This window comes from Anopheles maculipalpis, chromosome 2RL (genome assembly GCF_943734695.1).
Source record: "Anopheles maculipalpis chromosome 2RL, idAnoMacuDA_375_x, whole genome shotgun sequence".
Taxonomy (NCBI): Eukaryota; Metazoa; Arthropoda; class Insecta; order Diptera; family Culicidae; genus Anopheles; species Anopheles maculipalpis.
In genome coordinates, this window is record NC_064871.1 from 45,108,607 (window position 1) to 45,129,714 (window position 21,108).

General features: G+C 41.3%; 2 protein-coding genes across 2 annotated transcripts in view; both read left to right on the plus strand.

The window, feature by feature from the left end:
- The window catches only part of LOC126559083 (40S ribosomal protein S8), a 269,441-nt gene that overhangs the window by 46,254 nt on the left and 202,079 nt on the right, over positions 1-21,108 (plus strand). The gene's annotated exons all lie outside the window — the stretch shown is intronic.
- LOC126567173 (uncharacterized) overlaps positions 13,359-21,108 on the plus strand; it is a 57,931-nt gene continuing 50,181 nt past the window's right edge. Inside the window, exon 1 of the mRNA XM_050223406.1 lies at positions 13,359-13,497. Coding sequence (XP_050079363.1) covers positions 13,359-13,497 — 139 coding nt within the window. The remainder of the gene's footprint in view (positions 13,498-21,108) is intronic.

A 21,108-nucleotide genomic window follows, 5' to 3' on the forward strand; every position in this document is an offset into this window, starting at 1 on the left:
ACTTAAGTTTCCTTTTGAATGGTATCAAATTGGAAAAAGCTACGTTAATAAAGATTCATAACAAGACTAGTTCCTTCGATGACGGACGGACCGGACATCCTGACGGTAGCAAAGACCGGCAGGATACGATGGCTGAGGCATGTTATGAGGATGCTATGCTATGAGGCATGTTATGACTCATGCTCCGCCAAGAAGGTATTCGTCAGCGACCACCAGTTCGGCACGAGCCCAGCGAGTTCGTTCGCTGGATTAGGTGAAGGGTGACTTGTTGGAGATCGGGTGCCTACATTGATGGGAAGCTGCAGCCAGGGATCGAGTTTCCTGGAGATCTCTTGTTGACCGGGCTATGTCACGACGACATACTCTTTAAAAGAGCAGGCCAACATGAGTGAGTGAGAGTGGTTTGAAAGGCCTTTTCCTCAACCCACAGTCTCTTAGTTGTTCTCCTGCGCGTTGTTCTTAGTTGTTCTCCTAGTTAAGTCCCGTAGGATACAAGGACTGAAGGACAACCAGTCGTCCCTAGCATGAAGAACAGACGCTGGCTATTCCCCTCCGCTCCGTTTAGTCATATAACATCTTAATGGGTTAACAACAATGTTAACCCATTCTCCCAAGTGGTTGTGATTCGCTGTGTAAAAAAGGTCAGTTATTTGATTAAATATATTACCGTTCTGTACGCGTGAACGTATTTAGTCGGAGTAGAGTATGGAGAGCCTATAATTTCCTTTAAGAGGAGTCGGATCCATACTCATATCTGTGCTTTATTGCTACAAACACACTGACAACAGAACTGATGAGGTGTTCGGCAGCGATCCGTTCGGCACGAGTCGTAAAGGAGCACATCAAGCTGGAGATCAGGTAGATGTAATCAGGTAGAGCAAAAACCTGTCGGAGATCGGATGCAACTGTAGATGGAGGACTGCGGCCCTAGTTTCCTGTAAAATTATTGAAGTCCTGGCCATTTCACCTAGACGTACTCAAAGAAGAAGGCGAAAAAGTAGAGGCCTTTTACTAGGGACGCCATGAAAGGAAACAACTTATGACAAATCCACCTTGCCCTCAGTCGGAATCTTCGCATATTTGGATGTTTGAGCCTGATTGGTAACATACGGAATCTGAAGCTGGGTATTCTTAACATCCGTCCCGCTAAGCTAAGACTTGGTCCTCCACTGGTCTCTAGGTAGACGATGACAAGCTTTCTTGATATGAACACTAGACATCTTGGCCGATAAGTTCCCTTGGACGAGATAAGGTATGTTAGAAAATGAGGTGTCTTAGGAGGTAGCTGGTGCATCTCGACCGACATTTCGGCCCAGGACAGCAATACCCCAGGAAAATGGTAGCTACTCTGTAAGTATTGTAATTTTAAAGTTAATTAGTCCCAGAGCATAAATAGTCACTAGCAACCACTAATCATTTGGAAGAGAAGACTTCTTTTCATACACGTAAGGGCATATATTACAAAGAAAGAAAATTGTAATAAACATTCCTCTTAAATTGTCACCTGTTATTATTGTTATTGGAGTATATGTATAAGCATGAAGTTCGGTGTCGGCCTTCTTGAAGACGTGAAAACTTCTTGTTCTGCTTTTTCTTCTTGAGTTAATGATTTTCTGCTAGACTAGATATTTTAAATAATTTAAATTTTAAAAAGACTAGATATTTTAAATAATTTAAATTTTAATTGAAGGCATACAACGACTATAAATCAGTTATAAAACCATCAATATTGGAAGCGTTTATTATCAGAAAACTGTCCATCTGCTACTCGTGCAGTATGACGCGAAAATAAAAGCAGTTAAGCTAGGTGAATCAAACAAGCTGACAAAGAACGAATGCAGTCTTTGATGGAGTACGACCAAGCTCACTGTGACTGTTGCTATGTATTCGATTAATAATAAAAAATCAATTTCAACTCCATGTTTTTTATGAAAATTATTAATAAAAGTGAAAGACACTTCCCGAGTGACATCATTATGAGCTAGCTCAAGTTATTAATGATCACGGCGAAAGGAGGAAAATCAAATAGTACATTCGAAATGCCTGTACAGCGAAATGATAAATGTATTTTAATTTCATAATTGGCACAACTCATATTTCGATAACGGAAAAGTCACACAAATCGTTCGTTTCGCTGCCTCTTGTTCAATAGCAAAAAATGAAAGAAAAAACTTTGCCCAATGTCTTTGTCGAGTCGTGCCGTGCTAAGCCCGGGAATACTTATCGAATGCGGGAACTGCTACTCAAAAAGAATTGCAAATGGATGGCTGCATTAAAGCAAATAAAGCGAGGGAGAGTTGGAAGGCGATGGTGCTCAGGAAAGGCGATTGTAATGAAGAATTATCGTTGATCAAGCTTCCTTACTTTCCCAATCTTACCCGCCACCATCCCAAGAGTCCCAAAGTAGCAAGAGAAGGGAGCAAATAAGATTTGCAGAAACTTACGCCATCAGTTACGCAGGGTAAAAGCAATGGCGCAGTAAGGGAGGGAAATGAAAATTGCACTAGGCGAAATCAATTCCATCAATTGACAGTTTGGCAGTGGCCGCTTTTCTTTTCCGCGTGTCGGATGCCGGAAGACGCCGGTGTGAAGTGGTGTGCAAGTTGGAAAAGTCAATTCAAAATGAAATCTCCACCGGCATTCCCGGTGTGTCGGGGCAGGGTGTCAAAAGGAAGAGGAGGAAAGAAAGGGGAGGTCACAATCGGTAAGGTCATTTTTCTTGCAGCAATTGTGCGTCGTTGGAACCGCCGGGAAATGGAGTCGGAATCGAAAATCGAATTTGAATAATGGACGAAAGTGGCCTTTTGATTGGAGCGCGCCTTAGACCCGGGTCTAAGGAAGGTCTTTAGAAGAAGCCAAAAGGAGAAACAAAAATCGCTCAACGAACACGGCCACGCCACGATTGCTTTTCGGGCGCAGCGATTGTGTACGTCTGTGACCATTTGCGAGGCAAAACGATGGGTCATTATTGGATGATAAATTATGAATACAGGCAAATACATTAGCGTTGAAAAACAGATTTTCCTGATGTTATGTTTCTTTAGTTTTTGGTTCTTCGTTTTCTTTCTCTCTTTTGTTGTTTTACCGTATTTTGGGGTTGTGCGGTGCCGTGGTTGTTATTTTCGTCACTGCACGTCTTCTTATCGTGTGAAAGATGCGAATGTTTTCTTTTGTTTTTTGGAGCTTTGTTTTAGCGTTTAGCACTTGACTTGGAGAATTGTCATTGAGCTTTTATTGTTGGTTTAAATCAGAAATGTCAAACTCAGAGATGTTTGGCTTGTAGACTTTTGAAATTTCTGGCGAAAATGTTGGAATTTCTTGTCGTACTGTGAAACTACACTATACTTCATTAAGAACTATTAATATCGCTCCGTACGGTACCATGCGAAACACTATTATGACGCGATTTCTCAAATTCCTTTACTTCGATCATCGACATATTCGGACTGAGATTTGAGATATGCGAGGCAAAAACCGAACTGGAAAGTAAGGTCCAACTACCAGCTTATCGGTAACTAATGACTAGCTCAAGTAGGCAGTAGTGGATCTAACGTTGACCGGAGTAGGCGGTCGCCTAAGACCACGGTACATGCTTAGTACAAGGGGCCTAGAAAAAGGGGGCCCCGGGCCTTTGCATTGTAAGCAAAGGCTTTGCAGTACTAGCTTCGTATTAGGGGTCCTGCATAGGGTCCTCGTGCAATTTAAGGGCCACCTCAAAAGGAAAAGAGACCCGCTCCCTCGGGTCCGCACTTTTGATATGGGTATAACATGGGCTGCAACATCCAAACCGCATAGGATCTTCATAAACCTTGATCCACCACTGCAAGGAGGTAGATGATCTCTCCTACCTTGCAAGATCTTAGCTTCGGACAACAACGTTAGTAGCAATAGCCGAAGGATTATTCTGCTGTGAAGTCGTGCCCGCCACGACTTCCACGAACTACTACGATTTAAAAAATTCCAGCTCCTCAGAATGCAAATATCCTGGACTATGATGACAGAGGACGCTTAAACATTCGCCTTTTTCGAGCAACGCGTGCTTTGGGCATCTTTAGCTGTATGTAAGAGCAGGCTTGTTAAAGCCGGAAGGGTTTGATGGTTAGGAAATGAGGACTCACGTACCACCAGGAAAAAAAGAGAAGTGAGAATTAAGACAGTGAAGTGAAGTTGTCGGAGATCGGATGCAGTCGTCGTTAGATGACATTTGGATTGGTAGTCTAAGCTTCATTTTCATGCTGAGCTTCATGTTCAGTGGTGGGTTTAAAGGTGCGCCGACTGAGCGTCGATGGCCCCAAACTCACAAAGAACCCCTTGGTCAGAAGCTTAATTGTCTTACACCCAACTTCCACTCTGCTTAGGTCCTTCGAGGGGATAAATCCGCCATTGATCATGGTCAAACATTTCATTTCGAGCCAAATTATCATCTTTATTTTTCTCTTCTTTTATTTTTCTCCTAAAAATCTTCAGTTTTGTATCAATTAGCTGATATATTGTGTCTACCTCTTGGTTCATAATCTGGACACATATTCTTTCTGGGGGCCGTTCTTGACTCGATCTTGCCTTATTCTTCTTCCTAAAGGTATATTGAACAAAATGGAGTTGAGTACAAATGAATGATAGGAAGAGATTTGATTTTGTTGACAAAAAAATGTATGTTCTCGCTTCCGTTGAACAAATTGTACGGTCTCGCTGGCTGGGACACGTTTGACACGTCTGTTCAAATGTTATCACGCAGCCTGAACCCGAAGAAGAACCCCGGACCATTCGTTCGTCGAGTGTTTTAATTTTCATTTCCTTGTCAAACGAGCGAGCATTGACAAATGGCGTTGGCAGGTTTTTTTTTCGGACTTCTTTCTTCCCGGGGCCTTGCATATCACGCCAAGAACGCTGTGAGGCTGTGATTTCTTTTTTAATAACATTTTTTTTTTCTGTTACTAACTGCTTCTGCTCGTGCTTTTAATTTTCGCGTACCGACGCTTAGCTGAGTTAGCGAACCAATCACACCATAGGCTGGTGACAGTTTACTCCATTCTACCCCCACGGGGAGAAAAGTTTCTCCCCGGGAAGAAGTCCACGGGGAGAAAAGTTTCTCCCCGTGGACTTCTTGAAGATTTTTTTTTTCGCACTCCATTCTCTTCCACTGTGTGCAAACGCGGTGTAATGAGGATTATTTGTTTCCCGTTTGTGTTGCTGTCCGTTAGCCACTGCAACCGACCAGGCCGTTGGACATTTTAATTAACGATTGTACTTTGATTAATTAAAAAAATATGCTAATCCGTATGTTAACGCCAAATGGTTCGCATCGCACACGGCGATCGTGGAGTGATTGTTGTTGTTGTCAGAAAAACACAAAAAAAAGTATAACTTACTTTCGTGTGTCTTAAAATATATTTGTCCAACCGACAGAAATTACTGAGCAGGAGGGTTGGGTAGGTTTATATTTTTAATAATTCAATTCCCTCGCCAAAAAGTGGTGCGCCCGATCGGCAAATGGGTGATTGTGAATAATAATTTGTTATAGGTTCGGCATGTGTTGCATGAAAAATTGGGCACCGGCCGAACTGCAGAGCGGTCCCAGTACTCCTAGATTGTGCCGAATGCTCACTATTTCGCACACCTCTTGCCCACTGCAAAATGTTGGTAAGTTGATGCAAAATTTAAATAAATTTTACGACCAAAACGGTATGCACCGTATGCATGAATTGCTGGCTGAGATTCTGGCGGTCTGAGTCTGATCGAATGGGCGGTAAAAATTGATTGAGCAAGGTCACGCGCATTTAGAAATTTATGGCACACACACACACTCCTATTACTGTTTTGGGCTGGCGGAACAAGATCGAACTGTTTGCTGTTTGAGAAGGGAAAACATAGAGAAATCAATAAATTTGGCTGCAAAAGTAAAATTGCAGCACCACCGTTGACGGTGTTGTGTATAAGAGAGGGCGAAGAATTGAGTGTATGTTGGTAATAAATAAATCAGATCATTGCGCGACGATTACGGTTGTACATTCGTGTGGGGTGGTTTTGCACGCCCAAAACTGCTATTCGCTGCAGATGTTACAAATCTATAATAATTCACTAGATTATCTTTCTCAGAGGTGCAGTTTTTGGCAAACAGTTTTGTGTGATTGCTGTTTGTTGGAAATGATTTTGTAATGGTTTGTGGCTCTATTGGTTACGGGTGCAAAATCATAGATATAAAGTGAATAGATTTGATCACGTTAGATATAGGCTGCAATCGTTTTTGTTATTTTAAAATTAGTGTACTATTTATGAGTTATTTAATCAGTCAAAGGTTCTTTCCGATAAACATTTATACATTTTGCCATCAACCGTCACAGGCTCAATGTACGTTACGACATCTAAAAAAAAAATATTAGTGTGGTATAAATATTATGGCTTTTAGTAGTGCGTCATTTGATTCGGCCATTTATTATTATTATCATTATTATTATTATGCTTTTAGCTTTTCGATTTCCCATTATTTATTTATTTATTTAAATTCAAATTGTCTGCCTCTCTGGGCTACACAATGTATATCCTTAAACTAGGGTAAGGGGAGGAGGGGGGGGGGGCAATTAAGATGAGGAGTCATTAGAGGTAAAGGATTTTTATGGAGTAAAGGTAGTGGACTCTAGAAGGCGGGTTCGGAAGTGGGAAATAGGAAAGTTGAAGTCGAACAGCTCGTGATCTCTGTTGAAAGAGACGTAACATTTTAACCAAGGATCATTCTGGCCAAAAACCGAACGGCGGGAAGGGATGAATATGGGTGGTCTATCACGAAGCCGACGAGAAGGGACATACAGGGGTATAGAAGATAGAAGTGAAGGAACGTCGAGTTCAGAGGAAAGGATACATGCGATGAAGTAGGACTGCGCGTGCGAATGGCGGGATCTAATATCTTTTAAACCCAACATACGGCAGCGGAGAGAATATGAGGGCACAGGAACGGTGTAACCGTGTAGTCTGCGGACAGCGAGGCGCGTAAACTTCCTCTGAACCCTCTTTATTCTCTGCATAGCGGTTTCTCCGGCTGGAGTCCACACTACGCTTGCATAATCCGGAACGCAGCGAACCCAGCTGCAGTACTGTGTCTTTAAACATAAAGGATCTCTGATCTCAGAAGCCATGCGGAAAATTGGGCCTAGTGTTCTATTAGCTTTATTAACTATATGGTAAATGTGTTCATCGAACGAGAGTCCCTCATCCAACCAGACCCCAAGATCTTTCACGGTAGTTACTCCACTCATTTGGGTGCCGCATAAGGAGTAGTCACATAACAGCCGACCAGCAGAAGGCCTCCCGAAAGAGACGACACAACATTTAGGGGAGCAAAGCACCAACCCATTGTACAAACACCAAACAGAAAAATCACTAAGAGAGCGTTGGAGAGATCCACAGTCGGAAGACGAAGACACGGGGGGAAAGATTTTGATATCATCAGCAAAAAGAAGGTGTCCATCAGTTGGAAGAACATTGATGCAGTCATTGATGAATAGGATAAAAAGGATAGGACTAAGTGCACTTCCCTGAGGAACGCCAGACAATCCCACAAATGACGATGAAAACGAGTGTTCCAATCTGACTGAATAAGATCGATTCGAAAGAAAGGACCCGATCCAGGACAAGATGGATCCTCCAAACCCAAGTTTCTCCAATTTGGCAAGCAGTAAATCATGTGGCAAACTATCAAAAGCTGCTTGGAAGTCAGTATGTAATGTATATAGTGTCTACTTGACATTTACAGACAATTAATAAGAATAAGTTTCTGGGGCAGTTGGATGACCGAGACGATAGAGACACTGGTATTGACACGGCAGAACCGGAGCATAGATCTCACCCAAATCCACTGTAGTGAGGACTAACTATCCAACTTCGTGATATTTTTAAGCCACATCATGACTTCGGAAGTTAGGCCGCCAAGTAGAGGAAGAAACTTCTGAGGGGTTTGACAGAAAAACACCTCAGAAGTTATAAAGGATTTTCACAATTTTCACTACGTTTGATCAGAGATACAACGACAATGTAAAAAAAAATCGGAGACCCATTTAACTAAAGATTTACACTGTAGGCTTTAAAAATAACCCACTGAAAGGGTAAAAAATAAACATCTTGTATATTAAAGGAAATTGACTCCAATTTTTTAATCGAAGCTAAGGTATCTGATCCTGATCGCATCAGGCATCTGGTATAGAGCGTATATTTGGTTTAAAATTACTACAACCTTTTAGCTGGTGAACAAGAGCGGATTAAGCTATTTAGCGTCCCAAGGTGGAATGGATATTGTGGCCAATAAAAATCAAAAGTGTTGACGGGGTGGGCAATCAATTGACAAACTGAACCGAAGCCCCTGTAGATCTTCATTGTGCGACGAAAGGGTACTTATACGAGGCAGCCATCTTCTCTGTCAGGGAGGGAATTGGTTTGATTTAATAATTGTAAGACTAAAGGCGTTCTCTTACCGGCAAGGTCTCCGTGGCCGACGAAGCTCCCCTACCCGGCGAGTCCCTCCATAGGCTAATCCGCCACTGCTGGTCGGTACATAGGTTTTTGTTGCTTCATTTGGTTAATGTTCAGAGCATAACTGGAGAATAATACACCGAAATGAGCGCTTCTAGTATGAATAAACTCAAAATCAAAATTTCTGGAATAAAACATGGTTTTATGATTGATTGATTATTGATAGAATTTTTTTTTTTTTATTTTCAATATGACGCCCCATATTGGTTATGGTATTGATATATTCTACGTCACAATTCTCAAATTCCGAAATTCTAAAAAAACATTTTTAAAACAAGCATAACATATGTACAAAACACAGAAGCAGCTCAACTAAAGCAATTTATAGAAATATAAGTACAAAAATAGTCCAGGGACCTACGAAGAATCTAAGTTGTATATGATGGCGAATGAGAAGGTGTTGCTGACGGGAACAAAACCGGATGCAAAGCATCCGCCAGTGGATGGACCGATCACGCGAAGGACTGACCGAATCTGAAACTCTCGCGCAGTTCCTTGGCGTTACCAGATTTATTTGGATCAGACGGACAGGCTTATTCCTGGATCGACCAGGCCAGTTCCTACCAGTGGATCCGCGTATCTGCTGATAACGCGTTGGGACAGCGAGATTCACCGTCGAGTCAATCTTTTTCCTGGACTTGCCAGGAGAAGTTTTTAACCACGAACGAAGCACAGCCGATGATTTCTTCTCCTAATTCTTCCGACGGAGTGGAGAGGCACTACTACTGGAGTGCGGGTCCTACATCTGGAGGGAAGGCAAACGGGAAGCTTACCTGAACCAGAAAATATCTCCCAAAGACCTAAAAGTTCTGTGGATTGAGTTATCAGATATAAACCTCGTTTATTCAAACAGTTTCGTTCTTATATACTATATTTCGATCCTTTGATCGATTCTACAGGCGACGAGGCAAGGTTTATCATCCTTCTTTCTTTCGCTTAAGTATCGCGTATCGCTTTCTCTAGATTACATTGTTTCTATTCGCCAATATTGATGCGGTCGCGCATCGTCTTACGCTGCTTATGTTGACGTTATTCTATAATGTAAACATTAGCCGCTGGAGCGATCACTTACGCTGGACCGTATAGGTTCGTCTGATCGTTCCTGTTCTTGTTTATGTTTGTCTTCGCGCGCCTATGCCGATCGGCGAGTCACGTGCTAGAATGTTATAAATCAGATTTGTCACTTTAGTCGACACTTTAGCGGTATGATACCTTTCCATTCCTTACGTTATATTATTTCTAATTGTCGCGTTCCCAATAGAAGGTGTCTTCTCTAAGAAAGCTGTGCAGTTGCTTGGACTCAGGAATAAGGCTATGGAAAACATTGAACATAAGTTTGACACATGTACGAAAGTTGTACCAAGCCTAATGAATTAGATGTGTGAGACATTGTGAAATTAATTTACTTATTATTTGTTGTTGTATCTGCGATATTTACTGATAAGAGTGTTTTGTTGTTTAACTATTGTTTACTAAGCAATTAATGAGTTTTAAACTATTTAATAAATAAAACGTTATCGAGAAATGCTAGAATTCTCGCGATAAAGGTGAGATGTATAAGTACAATGTTTATAACATGACGATCTCTTACACGACAGGACCTCGCATTAAATTTCATCTGGCTGTGCAGAACTGGCCCAAGTGTATATTGTGCATAACGACCTCTAAGGTCACCCCAGCTTACTGCTTACTAGACATGGCTTACTAGACATACCGATACCACGTAGTTGGTTAGTCAGTCCTCATTACGGGGGGACGGTCCGGATGGGATTTGTACCCCGATCCTGCCGTTTGTAGACTGGCGCTGCTGTCGCCTATACCACCGGACCGCCCGTGTATATACAAGCCATTAATCGGATTTGTATTATTGAATTGTACAAAAATTCTTAATTTCTGGATACTTGATGTTGCTGTAAAAAAAAAACGATCATGCCATGAACTGATAATCCTGATAGCAAAATCAAGTTGGTCAAGTTAACTACATCATACGCAGCTTTGAAGTATGTTAAGGGAACGTGTATGTATGTGTCTTTTCTTCTATTTATTTATTTATTTATTTATAATTAATAATGACGGTCCAGTGCCGTATTGTCAACACCGCTTGTGTTGAGTAAATTTTATAATCATATTGAAAAGGCATTTCCTCCTTATTCTTTGCCTTATCCCGGGCATACTCGGTTATGTCTTTTCTTCTAAATAATATTTAAAAAACAAAGAAAATATTGGTCATCCTATCACACTTGTCTTCACTTTTTTACATTTACACACATCAAACACTGAAAACTAAATAAAGCTCTAGGATTAACAAACACCTTCTGCAACGATACGTTTAAATTATTAATAAGAGGCATCCACGTTGTACTACAGGCCGAAAGCGTAGTCCTCTTTGAACAGTGTTCTCTCTTCGCAGTGTCGCTTCGCTTTTTCTTCTACCTTCGTGCGGACCAAATGTGCTTCCGGCACGGTCAACCATCGCGCATCCATTTAAAACCCCTTCTCTGGTTTGCAAAAATTCGGCAAGCAGAACAATCATGACAACAGCTTCATCGGTCATAAAATCGTCGTATACAATCACCTTTAACCGCTTCCAATATGGCAATTTCGATGCGCCTTTCGAACGCGCGCGCGAGGGTGTTCATATAAAGGTGTATTCTTTTCTGATGCTGCGTCGTGCAGTTGCTGCCTACTGTCGAATCCTTCCCAATAGGCTCTCTCTCTCTCTCTCTTTCGCTTATTGTGACAGGTTTTCCGTGTCCCAAAAACCCGAAAAAGGGGTGTTTGCTTGGTACCAAAAATAGGTTCATTTTTTGTGTGATGGTGGATTTGGAATTGTTTTCGAGAGCCAGAATGAAAATCAGGTATAGTTCGGCCTGGGTCCCGCGAATCTTTGCCGCTACCGTCGATGGCTTAATATTGCGATGTGAGGCAATCATAATAACAATAACAGCCAGCGTTCCACGTTCACTTGATTGCTTTCGGTTGCAGCGGTGTTTCGGCAAACCGCAATGGTCCATTGCTGGGCCTTCGGTAGATCGTTTCAAAGCATTGAAGGGTTGTGGGTGATTTTCAAACAAAAAAAAAAAAAAAATGGAAAGAAGGATATCATGTGAAACCAAATTGTATGCGTTTCGCAGAAAGTGCCATCGCGCTCGGGATCGGTGCGAAGCGATCGAAGATGAAGATCCGTGGAAATAGATATCCAGGACACGGTTTGTTGTCATTTTGTGACTTGTGGCAAAAAAAGGGGTTTTCAAATAGTATTTTTTATTGCCTACCGTTGGACGACACCCTAGCCTCCGATCGGTTTCAGTGGTTTTTCGGTGCTCTCCATACAAACATAACATCCACATAAAAGTGGATGCGGTTTTTTGATGTTTTTGGATGTGAATTTTTACGACGCTTGCACACCGCGTCCGATTTTGTCGATTCTGGTGAACGCAACACAACCCATCGATGGGGAATAGTTTTATTGTTGAAAAAGAACGATTTTCTTATTCTAATAGAGCAATCGTAATGGAGTAAACCATTTAAAAAAAAGTTCAAAAATAGCATAACGAGATAAAGAGGGTCATTTTCTATTCTAAATCCATCCATTTACCACAGTACAACGCAACCAGCAGCAAGAGAAGATGGTAATTTACTCATTTGTTATCAACATTGCTGCTACTGAACGATCTGGCTACTGTTTACGTGGCAGCTACTGTTTCCAAAGCTTTGATTTTGTATAGCTTTTGATAGCTTTCCGAAGTCCGTGAATCGAATGGACAACGTACGCTTCGACCGCTCGATTAGCATGCACAATGAGCCTAACGATGGTGCTCACGATTTCCACATACGGTAGCCTCAAAAAAACCTGAAAAACAATCGAACTATGACCGTTTTGTGGAGTAACATAACAACACCATACAACGTACGGTTGATAGCAGAGGAGACAGTGAGAGAGAGAAAGCTAAAAAATAGCATAAGTCGGAAAAACATACCTCCCATCATCTCCACTAGATTTGGAAAGAAGCCTTAAAAGTCGTGGCGAATTGATAGTGAAAACGGGTGAAGGTACAGACGGTTGCGGTTTATGGCACCGGCAGTCGCAGTCACAGCGGTCCACTCGAGCAGCAGGATGCAGCAACACGTGTTGGGACAGTAAAATGGTGGATGGATACACCTTTATTACCATATTTTCCAGATTCAATTATTGGTGCGCTTGTGTGGGCCGATCGGAAAATAAAGAAAGACGCTCCGCTGCAAGCTACCGCAAGGATGGGAAGGATTTAATCGAACTGAAGCGAGCAAATCACCGCACCAAGTTAGGGAAGGCCAGGAGAAAGGGTGGATCGGTGATCAAATGTATGATTGCAACAACAATAACATCAAAAAAAGAAAACCTGTGTGGCCATCGATCGCATACGAAGGGCAGTTCATGTGCGGCACATAACGTGCGCATGTAAGTGGTTATGTTTTGATAGGTTGGAAATGAATATGGGACGCTTTGTGCCGTGTTTTGTCCCACTTGCAAAGGATACTGTTGTTACGATATCACTTTTACGTTGAGGCATTTGTATGCTCAAAGCTAGTAAAATGAATTCTGCTATGACGAATTCAATATTTGAATCTTCTGTGGAAATATTTCCTGTCTTGTTTAGCTGTTCGTATTTTTTTGTGTTAAAAAATCAGATTTATCCTGTTATCGTCTAGCTCTATAATCTTGAGTTGGTATTAGCCTTCCATTTCTAGCTTCCTTGATTTGATATATCCGTAGCTGCCAATTATGCCTACCATTGTCTTGCTCGCAGTTAAAAAATATCAAAATTATTTATTAAGAATAACATACACCAAATACAATGCACAAACTAAACAAAATTCATGCTAAAATCCAGTGCAATAGCAAGTACGAACAGATCAGTCTGCTGGTACCAGTAGTGGATCTAACGATGGGTAGACCCTACAAGGGTTACCTCAATCACCTAGACAACTGCCTCGGTGAATGGGTCCATATTAGGAGTTTCGCAGTAGTGGCTTCGTGCAGAGGGCATCCAGACGTACGTTTTAGGTGTTCGATTTGTGTTGAAAGCAGTTGACTTTGGTATCAAACCTGTCTGTTCCGGTTGCACAGAATTCTTTTGCGATTGGCTGGTTAGTTTCTAGTGATGTTGAGTGATTAGACTTCATATTTCTCCACGTTGTTGTCGATTAATACTACTGTGTCCGAAAAGTAAGGTGACATTGAATGTCAAATTCGTGCGCCAAAAGAAGCTCCTTGTTTTTATTTTTCGTTTGTCAATATGTATGTTTTTGACAGTTCTGCCACGTTTCAAGTCACAACATCAACCCGGCTAGGAGTGACAATTTGTTTTCGGAGGCTGCGCCAAGTGTTTTTGTCCATATTGACCATGTCCAAGTTTGTGGAGCAGCGCGCTTGTATTAAATTATGTTAGCGAAATGAAATAAACGCTGAGGAAATATGGCGGATGTTACAAAAAGCCTTCGGGGAAGAATCTATGTCGAAGAAAAATGTGTACAAATGGTACAGTGATTTCAAGAATGGTTGTGAGAAGGTCCAAGACGAGGACCGTCCGGAGAGACCATCCACCTCGTCCGACGACGCCCACGTAGTCCGAATCAAGGATTTGGTAGTCAACAATCGTCGGTTGACAATACGAGACCTTTCGGAACCTCCATCCGGCGAAAGCGGCCGGATTTGTGGAAAAACAACCGCTGGTTTTTTGCACCACGATAATGCGCCCTCCCATATTCTTCTTCTTGGCATAACGACCTCTAAGGTCCTGCCGGCCATCGAAATGGCTTACTAGACTGCCGATACCACGTAGTTGGTTAGTCAGTCCTCACTACGGGGGGACGGTCCGGATGGGATTTGAACCCGGTCCTGTCGTTTGAAGACCGGCGCCTATGTCGCCTATACCACCGGGCCGGCTCTAGGAGTAGATTATCAGCTGCTTTAACCCAATCCAGATCAAGGCACACGATGTGTGTCGCTGGTTTAAGGTCCTTTACAGCAGCTGCTTAGCAAAGGATCGAATTAAGTTGGTTTTAGAACCAGAAGCAATGTATAAACACGTGATCACAACTTCGAACACATCCAAAAATCTTTCTAACTTGCATCAAAACTCGTACACATGATGCTGGTACTGTATGAATTTCTTAAAGTCTGGCGTTCAAATAAACGTCTCTGAGATAAGGATCCTGTTCATAGCTGACATTTTTCTCTTACTGGTGTTTGTGAGTATGATGTCCAGACGAATTTATGATCCGAAGATGTGTGGAGAGTCTAAACAAGATGCAGTACAATGATGAGCCACATGATCCACATGAACAGGGAGAGCGTGTTAAGACCAAATTGAGATGGAAAGAACGTGTGGATGCACTAGACTGCAACCGATAATGGGGAATTCAGTAGCTGTCCTAAATGCTTAGTAAGTAAATAGTATTTTGAAGAAGTAAACAATTCTAATTGACATGGTGAAACTAATGAATAACTTTATTTAGTTGGGAGTGATAATTGGTGGTAGATTATGAAGCGTCATGTACGCCTATACTCTAAAAGAACCAAAAAGAATCTGCTTTGCCTCAGCGACGGTTACATGCAATAGAGTCAGCATAATAATTATATCACCAGTTGACAATAACGACCCTTTAGTTGCACCTAATATTAATGGCGCTACAATTGGGGAAGGCATCCATACCATTGTGAAGGATGTGATTTATTGGCGCACTTAAAAAAAATAGAAGTTCCCCGACACCCGACTGGTTGCTTTCGCTCAACCAGGGACAACATAATTGACCATTGAAAAATGTTGCTCAAAACCATGCCGAATACAATAGAAGGCTGCACGGCATTGTAGGTTAGCAGTAGTTAAATCGTTACCGAGATTTAAAAGGGATAACCAGCGAGAGGAGTCACGTCATCTTCCCGCCAGTAGTATCAGCACGCTCGGAACGGTGCTGACAATGGTAATGTATCGGTAGCAGTTTGCGCACTCAGCATTGTACATCTTTTTCCTGCTTGTTTTGTTTTGGTCCTTCCCGACCAGGTAAAGCGCACAAATGCGTGTAATGTGTATCCCGGGGTGTTTCGTTGATTCTTAAGCTTTGAGAGACAGAGGTCTCTGTCAATTGAAAGCGATCCTGGCTAGGCTTTCATTAGGACTCATCCCGAGGACGAGGAGGGTTCTCTAAAACGGTGCACACTTCGCATCGAGAATGGGAGCAATAATAATTTTTCACTCTAGTGTCACTTATTTGTAGCAATTAAATGTCCATAAATAACGTCAATTAATCTATTATCCCAACCAATGCTCGTATGCATGAGAACGACAGACATGAGAAGACTTCCCCGGCTGTGAGTCTAGCGAAGGCAGGGGAACCAAACGACACCTTTGAATGCCGGAACTGTGCTATCCAGGGGGTAGGCCAATTGCAGCGGAAAATGAATACTTCGTATGAATGAGTTGATGAAGTTGGGAAACGGTAAACCAACGGCGAAGATTGCAAACCGGAAAACCGAATGATGAAAGATTGCTCCCAAGCGATTTTTGGATGGCAAAAGTTGCTTCACCGACCGTGGTAAACACACAGCATTGCAATTGCGTATTTGGAATGCACACATAGAGTACAAACAAAGGTAAGAAATATTATCAAGGAAGCAAGTAAGAGCAAAAAACCAGAATTCCAAAGAAAGAAAAAAAAAACACCGGGTTTGGTCCGTGTGCGCTTACGGAGCATTGTGAATCATTAAAAGTGATCACAACAAAAAGCAGCAGCCCGCTGCAACTTCGTCAACTGTCCGTTTTTGTAACAAAAAACAGAGACCTGAAGGGAAAACAAGGTGCCAGGAGGAGACTATTTAGGAGGATGCGGTACTTGGAAGCTCATAAATTATGCCACAAATCGTTTTCACCGAGTTCATTTTAATAGTTGATGAACGTTTTTTTGTACTTAATTTATTGATTGATGTGTGTGTGTAGAAGCGTTTAGATGATTAGGGTTAGGTGTTGGATGATCATATACATCCGTTGGTTTAGAGTTAGAATCAGAAGCTATACGTTTTGTGTAGTACGATCAAGGAATTAATAAATAATAATAGTTTTAGAGAGAAAATTGTTTCGTTCCTCATACAGTGTGTAATAAAAAAGAAACAAAACAATCTACAGGAAAAGGAAATACTATTTTTATTAGTTAGAACACCTTGTTTAAATACTTATTCATTAAAAATAGTAACCCTAGTAATATGTACAACAGAGCTATAAATGTACAGTGTGGGGCAAAACAATAAGACCTCGCTATTATCTGATTTCTAAATGATGTGATGTGATTCGATGGCACTAGAAACAGAAAATAGCTAAACGTTATGTATGTTAGACAGGACCAGATTGCATTCTAGCCATACCAATTAGTCTAACCAAGCTGTACCATTTTATCCTGAATCGCGATTCTCGTTATCGGGAAAAGACGGAAAATAGTTAGGGCAAAGGGACGGACTCTCCTGTCTACTGTTCAATATAGCCTTGGAAGGTGCCATACGAAGTGCGGGGCTAGACAACGATATCCGTGGCACGATTCTCTACCGGTCTCTTCAATTTCTTGGCTTCGCGGATGACATTGACACCGTGAGCAAAACGACAGCGAAGGTGTGTGAGGCGTACACCCGACTGAAACGTGAAGCAGCAAGAATTGGATTGATGATCAATGCGACGAAGACGAAATACCTGCTTGCCGGAGGCTCTCTTTGTGCTCGCGATAGAGCCCAAGTGGGAAGCCCGTGTTAGTCGACGGCGACAACCTCGAGGTGGTAGAGGAGTTCTGCTATCTAGGGACTGCCGTAACTTCGGATAACGATGTCAGCAGCAAAATCCGGAGACGCATTGCTGAGGGGAATCGTGCCTACTACGGCCTATACCGTCTGCTGAGATCCAGAAGACTTCGAGATCGCACGAAATGTGAGATATCCGGCATCCGAGCGGAGGATGCAAACGCTCTTGGCGTGTTTGAGCGTCGCATCCTCCGGACCATCTTTGGCGGTGTGTTCGAGCATGGAATGTGGAGAAGAAGGATGAACCACGAGTTTGCTGAGCTATACGGAGAACCGGACATCCTGACAGTAGCAAAGACCGGCAGGATACGATGGCTGGGGCATGTTATGAGGATGCCGGACTCATGCCCCGCCAAGAAGGTATTCGTCAGCGACCCCCAGTTCGTCACAAGGCGTCGGGGAGCACAGTGTGTTCGTTGGCTGGATCAGGTGAAGGGAGACCTGTCGGAGATCGGGTGCCTACATGGATGGGAAGCTGCAGTCAGGGATCGAGTTTCCTGAAGGTCTATTGTGGACCGGGCCATGTCACCACGACGTGCTTTTTAAAAGAGCAGTGAGTCAACATGAGTGAGAGAGTTAGGTTGGGTCGGCTTAGAATTACTAGACTTGCTATAATTAAGTTAGTTCTCACTACAGGGGAACAAAGGGTTTAAATGAATTTGATCCCAGGTCTTCAAACATTTTGTATCAAATTTTGCGACATTTTACGGCAATTTTTTTTTTACGGCAATATTTTATCATAAGTATATTTAAAAAATAGTGCGTATTAATTGAAATCGTTTGTTCCTCAACCGTTTTGTGTAAGTGGAACTTTTTGTTCATACAGAAATAAGATCTTTGGCAAAATTTGTTAATGTCTTATGATATATGGCATTATTCTCGTTAGAGTTTGTAAGAAGTTTAAAAAAATATTTTTTTTGACAAATCCCACAGTCAAAACTAGACTAAGTGCTTTTGTTGCTTTGTCCTACACTGTATGCACGTGATCCAAGCTCCATAAAAAGACGTTTTTTGTATTGAAATTTACTTCATTTATCATTTATTATCAATAAAATTGATCCCACTGTTTTAGAAAACAAAGTGTTAAAAATTAAACTGCATATTCCTGCATTTCTTTTCACATCTACAACTGATGCAATAATTGAATCCATTTCATATTGCCTGTCAACTGCAAGGCCCAAAAATCAATTATTAATTTTCATTTCCCATTTTTATACTGCAGCTATTTGTCTGTTTGCATCACGTCACCAGCAACGTGCCTGGTTCAATGGAAAACGATGCAGCAAAAACGCATACAGCCGACAGGACAGATTGTACGATGAGGCGTAGAAAATTTTAGCTGAATATTATAGACTCCCTACGGTCGTTGAAAAGCCAGAGTCCTGAGCAGGGTGATAAAGGGAACGGAAATAGGAAACCTTCCTTCCACTCACTCACATATACGCCATGCCACGAATTGTGTTGTTTGAAAAGCTGAAAAATGTGTCCAAAATCAGGTACGCCAGATGAATGGAATGAATGGATACAATACCAAGGGCTTAGGATGAAATTCGGTAAAAGTCAATATGAGTTTTGGGCGGTTTGAATGATGTGAATGATCCCACACAACGCAAACCACGGTGACGCTGCTGTGAACCTCAGGAAAGGGACGCATTTACAATCGAAAGAATTGATTTAATTATGAGACTGAAATTAACATTCTTTACTTGTAAAATATGCAATCATTAGTTAAAACTTTGTTGGGATTTAGGTGAAATTAAATATTTTTAAGCTAAATCTACCAATAAAGTACAAATTGGAAAATAAAATCCCAAACGTCATAAACTGTCTCTCTCAATTTCATCTCACTCACAGCAAACAAAAAGGACACAATAGTCAGAGCCGACCGGATATCCGTTTATTGCCTGCAAAAGCATTCTATTTAGGGGTTAGGTTAAGTTTTAAAGCAAAAAGTCAAACGTTTCTCCACACACACACACACACACACACACACACACAAAGCGCTCGCTGCTCTGGTTGTCACCTTTTCTGGCCATTAGGCTTTTGTTGGGAAGGGATCAGCGTTCAATTTTTCTTGATGGTTTCTACCGTTTCTACGCTGACGGTTGCCCGCAAGGGGATGATGCTGCTCGATTCTGTACTACAACACTTCCAAAAAGCCATCGGTCCCGGATGCAATTGGTAAGGTGTGATAATTTTACGGCAGTTTAATTTGTGATGCGGTTTGAGAGAAGGGAAAATGCGTTTTGTGTGTCGCAAGGTAGAGGAAAAAGAGGCTGAATGTTTACTTGTAAACCGATATCTGGGAATGGCTTTAGATATTAAGTTAATGGTCTTACTTATTGATTTTAATAATGATGCACACAATTAACCCACTATCATGTAGTACGCATTTAACGCCAAAATCCATGTAAAATGTAATTTCTTTACGAAGCAAAAAAGATAAATAAAAAATCACAAACACCAAGCAAACCACACGCCAGGTGAAACATTTGGTAATAATGCAAGTTTTTGTGCACGGATACCGCCCGACGAAAAAATAAAAGCGGAGTAAAAGCTCCCATAATCATTCCGATTGCAAACACGGCAGCTGCAAACTGTCCGTCACGGCAAACTTTCTTTTCTCGATTGTGCCAAACAGTTTTGGCCAATGCCCGATTTGGTGGCGTCCGGAGGAGCTAAAGTTTATTTTTCGTTGTGTGTTGTGTGTTGGTGGTTTTGTGGGGATTTTCGCCGTTGCACGCCACCGACACAATATAGTATTATGCACAGCATGTTGCACTTATTGTCGACGGTGTGTGCTATATGGAGGGAAGGTTGAGAATGTTGCTGTTGTGTTTCGGCATTTGCTGGATTGCTTAAATTGCACGACATCGTTTCCGGGTGTAACATTGACTGTCGTAAGTTTGGTACATTTTTTTCAGACAATTGTATTTAATTCACTAATTGAAGGAATATTGCTCTCCAGGTTTATTGTTGGTAAAACAGCTCTGAACATTGGATGAAAGATAGAAAGTTTCCCGATCATTTTAGACTAATTCTTGAATACTTTGTAATTCATTCGACAGGGGTTTTCTGAGAAATTTCCCGGTGATTTTGAATTCATAAGGAAATTGTTTTGACTGTCGTTATAATATGTTTTGAAGCAGTGTTTCGTAGAAGTGTTTGCTGCCTGGATTGACATGACTCCAAAAATGTTTAGAAAAAGGTGCAAAAGTTGTGGAATAGTTTCAAAAGTACCTAGAAGAGTCAAACAATTGTAGAGCTATCATCTCAAGAGTCTGAAAGTGTAAAGAATGTCTAAGTTGGCGTTAGTTTATTTATACTATTAAGACCGTTTTATTTCCATAAGTTCCGAGATAATCACGAAATGCCAAAATTGGCCTTACAATATGTTTATTTTAAATGATTTAAACATATTTTACAGTTGGATGAAATAAACAGATTTAATAATATTTTTATAAATAAATGAATAATAAAATTTTTTTATAAAAGATATCACAACTGAAAAATGGTCAGAAAACTGTATTTTGTTGTAAAGTTTATTATGTGAACGGTAAAAAAATGGGTATGAATCGAAATATATTAGAAAAAACCGTTTCCAAACCGAAAGAGGAATTCTGGGAAATCGATGAAGCGGCACATTTTATTATGATTATCAATGAAAGTTTGTAGCGAGGCTTATACATTTGGAAAAAGAATAAAACAATTTACGCGTAATCTCTTATATATTAATACTTATATATTAAAAAACATCTATTTTT